General features: G+C 40.0%; 1 protein-coding gene across 1 annotated transcript; it reads left to right on the forward strand.

Moving 5' to 3' along the window:
* The first annotated feature begins 909 nt into the window (after positions 1 to 909).
* LOC131223650 (protein LIGHT-DEPENDENT SHORT HYPOCOTYLS 6-like) lies at positions 910 to 1,841 on the forward strand. Its single transcript, XM_058219104.1, has one exon. It carries the CDS (start codon positions 1,039 to 1,041, stop codon positions 1,705 to 1,707), a length of 669 nt encoding a protein of 222 aa, XP_058075087.1. The 5' UTR covers positions 910 to 1,038; the 3' UTR covers positions 1,708 to 1,841.
* Positions 1,842 to 4,849: the final 3,008 nt, after the last annotated feature.

Raw genomic sequence — 4,849 nt, forward strand, 5'->3', positions numbered from 1 at the left:
GAGCGTCTTGGATCTTATAGACGTGGGCCATGATCCCACGTGATAACCGAATCCCCAAAAGAAGTGCACTTAGGATTCCTCCTCCAAAACCTACAAACAGGGTTACAGGGGTTATATGATACTCGGGCTTTGTTCGACGCTTGATACGCAAGCATTCAGAACTTGTACACGTGGCATTATCAACTCAAATAAACCGACTAGATTGGACATCAAGCTGTTAAAAAAATCACAATACTGAGAATAAGACTGTTTAAACAATACTAACATCCGATTCATGGACAGTTGTTCGTGGAAATAGGACATTTGGACATTTTCATTTTAACGGTCCAATAATTGTAAACTAATCCGATATTCAAAAAATCAAATAAGTTTAAATTTTTTATATATGATACACCTACACTGGGAAAATAATTTGGACGGTTTAAATACACTACTTAATTTCCAATTACGCAATTTCTGATTAATCTCTAAGTGCATGCGTATAATCCATCACAGTCCACAAGAAGATGAAACTTTTCCTCAGCCTTTAGACTATAGATAGGGGTGTTAATGGGCTGGGCTCGGGCATGGAAAATCAAAATTTTTAATAAATCCGGCCCGAGAGATCGGCCCGAAACAGTTCAAAATCCGGGCCGAGACCTACCCAAGGCTGGCCCGTTAACGCCCTAGCTATTGAGGAACACACGAGAAAGAAACAGGGGAACAGAAAAAGAGGTGGGTCCCACCCAAAGGGGGGCCACCACGTGAAATACAAGCACTCATTGATTCATTTTACTCCATCCATCCATCCAACCCTTTTTACGTCCCATCTCTCCATAGTCTCTCTCTTCTCTCTTCCTTCCTTCCTTCCTTCCTCTCTCCCCAAGAAAATTTCTTCATCAAAAACCAAAAAAAGAAGAAAAAGAAAAAAAAAAACAAACAAACAAAACAAAACAGAACAAAAAAATTCTGAAAATTCAATGAAAGAACCCTAACCGCTCTCTAATCCAAAACACCCAAAAACAAAAAAAGAAAAAAGAAAAAAAGAAAAGAAAAGAAATGGATTCGAATCCACCACCGAAAGCAGACCCAACACCTCCAACCCAATCCGAGTCAGCTCCACCTAGTCGCTACGAGTCGCAGAAACGACGCGACTGGAACACCTTCCTCCAATACCTGAAGAACCACAAGCCCCCTCTCACGTTAGCGCGGTGCAGCGGGGCGCACGTGATAGAGTTCCTCAAGTACCTCGACCAGTTCGGGAAGACCAAGGTACACGTGACGGGCTGCGGATTCTTCGGGCACCCGAACCCACCAGCACCATGCGCGTGCCCGCTGAAGCAGGCGTGGGGGAGCCTGGACGCGCTGATCGGACGGCTGCGAGCGGCCTACGAGGAGAACGGAGGGAGGGCGGAGTCGAACCCGTTCGGGGCGCGGGCGGTGAGGATTTATCTGAGGGAGGTGAGGGAAGGGCAAGCGAAGGCGAGGGGGATTCCATACGAGAAGAAGAAGCGGAAAAGGCTTCCGGTCGTTGGGGGTGCATCATCTTCTGGTGAACCCACGGGGGAGGGGAAGGAGGGGGTTTCTTCCGATGCCGATGCCACTGCTACTGCTACTGCTGCTGCTTCTGCTGCACCACCACCACCGTCTTCTTCTTCTGGTGGTGGTGGTGGTGGTGATGCGGGTGTAGCAGTTTCGACAGCTGCTGTTGCTTCCACCTCAGTATAGGTTTTTTTTTTTTTTTTTTTTTTTCCTCTTTTTTAAATTATATTTTTGTTGTTATTTCGAGTATAATTTATAATATTATATAACTGGCGATGCTCTATAATTCCATTGAGCAATGAAGAGAAGGGGTTTAAGGAGTTGGGTCTCTCTCTCTCTCTCTCTTTTTCTTCTTCTTCTTCTTCGTTTTTGCTATTATTTTTGGTAAATTCATTCCACTAGAAGGAAACCCATTCATCTTCTTCAGCTTTTTACTCTCTCTCTCTCTCTCTCTCTCTCTCTCTCTCTCTCTCTCTCTCCCCCCTTGAAGATAAGTCAACAGAAGGAAAAACCTACGCTCTCTCTCTCTCTCTCTCTCTCTCTCTCTCTCTCTCTCCTTTTATGGTAAATTCAATCAAATAGAAAAAAAAAAAAACCCTCTCTCTCCGTGAGGATACGTCAACAGAAGGAAAAACCTATTCTTCTTATTCTTATTGTTAGGGTTTTGTGTTTATATATCTATGACTTGGGCCATCCATGAATAATTGTAACTCGTTTTTTCCTTTCTTATTCATATATATGCATATAAGAGCTTTCATTGGTTTCCTCTGGCGGCACACGTTAGCAACCACGCACTGTATCCGATCAGCTACGCCTCATGGGTAACTTTTTGTTTAGCTTCGATGTCGCACGTGCGCCCCTGACTCCAGCATTTTGAACTTCTAGTGCCAGTCTCTCTCTCTCTCTCTCTCTCTCTCACACACAGAAAGATAGAAAATCTCGAAATGAAAATGGGGGATAGTTTATTTTAGCAGGCACCACCAGCTTGGTGTGAAAACGACCAGCAGCCGACCTTTCCTTCTATTATATTCTATATATCTTGTACTACCTTCTCTCTTTTATATAATATTTTCACCCATTAACCTCCAATCACTCCAAACAAATACCATTATCACACGGCTCTCTCTCTCTCTCTCTCTCTCTCTCTCTCTCTCTATATATATATATATATATATCCAATTACTTTTTTTTTTTTTTTTTTAATTTGCTGAAATTTGAAAAATAACCATGATTGTAGAAAAGAAAATGTCAACCTTGTTCTTTTTCATTTGGCTGACTGGAATTGAGGTTCCGCCCATTCTCAAGCTCCAAAGAAAACCATGATTGCAGGAATAAAATCGCAATCTTTTGATACCTCACCCCACATTTAAGTGATCTTGACAGTTGATCCGGTGGGACCCATCATGGATGGACTGTGTCCCAAATGACCATTCGAACCCTTTGATTTGTGGCCTTTAAATGGATGGTTAAGAAGAAGAGCATACAACATCAGTCCACATCAGTGAAACAAGGATTGGATGACTGAGATTCTCAGCATGTCACATCCATGGTGGACTCAACGGATCTATGGTCTGGATCAAAATAATTTGGCCTGGCCTGTTGGAACTCGGGCAGCTGCTAATGATATTATTTTATATCCTCGACAAGATCATACACTTCCTCTCAGTTACACCCAGATGTTAGCTCTTACTACTGCAGTCAACATTTCAAAAATCCAGTACCATTTAGCTGTTGGCCTCACTATGGATAGAACACGTCCCAAAACTCTCTCATATCGGAGAGCAGAAGCTTTCAGATACAGAGATACTCCTAACCATCTCATCTTCTATATCTTAGCCATCCAATATTAGCCTGCCTTTTCAGCTGATGTGGATGGATGCTGTATTATTTTCTCATTAATCCTATTTTCAGGCCAGGAATGAGACGGTTAGGATTATTGCCATGGGTGTGGATCACCTAACCATTTACCCAAATTGTACAGACTCGTGGGCTTATGCAGTATTAATATAGCCCGGATCATACTTCCAGGGGAAATGCTCCATTTCTCTAGAGCACTTAAGTTATAGTGCTGCTGGTTGCTTTGGATGCGCAGACAATCCAATCCATTGATCTAGAGACTGTTCATTAGAACCAGAGCACGTGTGATGGGTTAGCATGCAAATACCATGCCATTTCGACAAATGCTATCCATTTGATTAATAGCCCTTAATATGAACAGTCAAGGCTATTTACAAAAACTAGGTCCAATCAACAATTTAATCTATCTATTTTCCAGGACCCATCATGGTTTGTTTATGACTTTGAAGAATCACTTTTGTTATGCAACTGTAACCATTCCATCCATGTGTTAGAAAGAGAGAACGTTATAGAAAAATGTTGCAATTCCTAGCCCATAACAAACTCAACTGATATCTAGATATTAAAAATTCAGATCTAATACCATTATCAATCATTTGCTTTATGAAACCACATTCAACAAAGATAAAATAATAAAATAAAAACAACTAATCCAGCAATCACAAGCACACGAATTTAATGTGGAAAATAATTACGGAAAAAAACTACAACACGAAGTGACGGATATCTCCACTATAATCGAAACCTTAAAATTATACCACTCACTTTCTCTGATTATAGAAGCAACCTGATCTCCTATTGCAATGCATACACTTGGGAAAACTCTAGCTCTTAAAAAAATATCTTTCCAAGTCCTTACAAGTATAGAAAATCCTCTCACTTTGCAAAACCCTTGCCCTATGAGAGAAAACACTCGTTTTAATTAAGCCATAATCGATATATTGGACTCAAATACCCTTTTTTACGCATGAAATTACATGGTAATTTAACACAATAACACGATATGTAGAAGCTTGCAAAGCTTAGAATTATGGCTAATTTCTAGAGCAGCGTGAATAAGACATTTTAAAATTATTTATCAATTAATGCTAATTAATTTACAAGGTGAATTAGGTCCAAGATCATAAACTACAAAGATAAAACTAATTGTGCAATTAGTCTATAATGTGAGATGTGAAAAATACTAATTGTGTGTGTTTTAATCTAAGTACCTAACATACTTTCTGTTTCATATATTCATATGAAATAAACAAATCATTCATAAAAATAAATAGAATTGCATACATATAAATAATCGCAAAGACAATGATGTATAGTAGTTCGACTAAATGCCTACTCCACTCCCTGCCGACACACTCAAACTCAAGTAGACATGATTTTACTATCTCAACTAATATGTTCACTTATAACTTTTATAATGATTTTCAATAAGTTCACCATAAACTTATATGTACGCACCCATATTGGTGGC

The sequence above is a fragment of the Magnolia sinica genome, chromosome 13 (genome assembly GCF_029962835.1).
Source record: "Magnolia sinica isolate HGM2019 chromosome 13, MsV1, whole genome shotgun sequence".
NCBI lineage: Eukaryota > Viridiplantae > Streptophyta > Magnoliopsida > Magnoliales > Magnoliaceae > Magnolia > Magnolia sinica.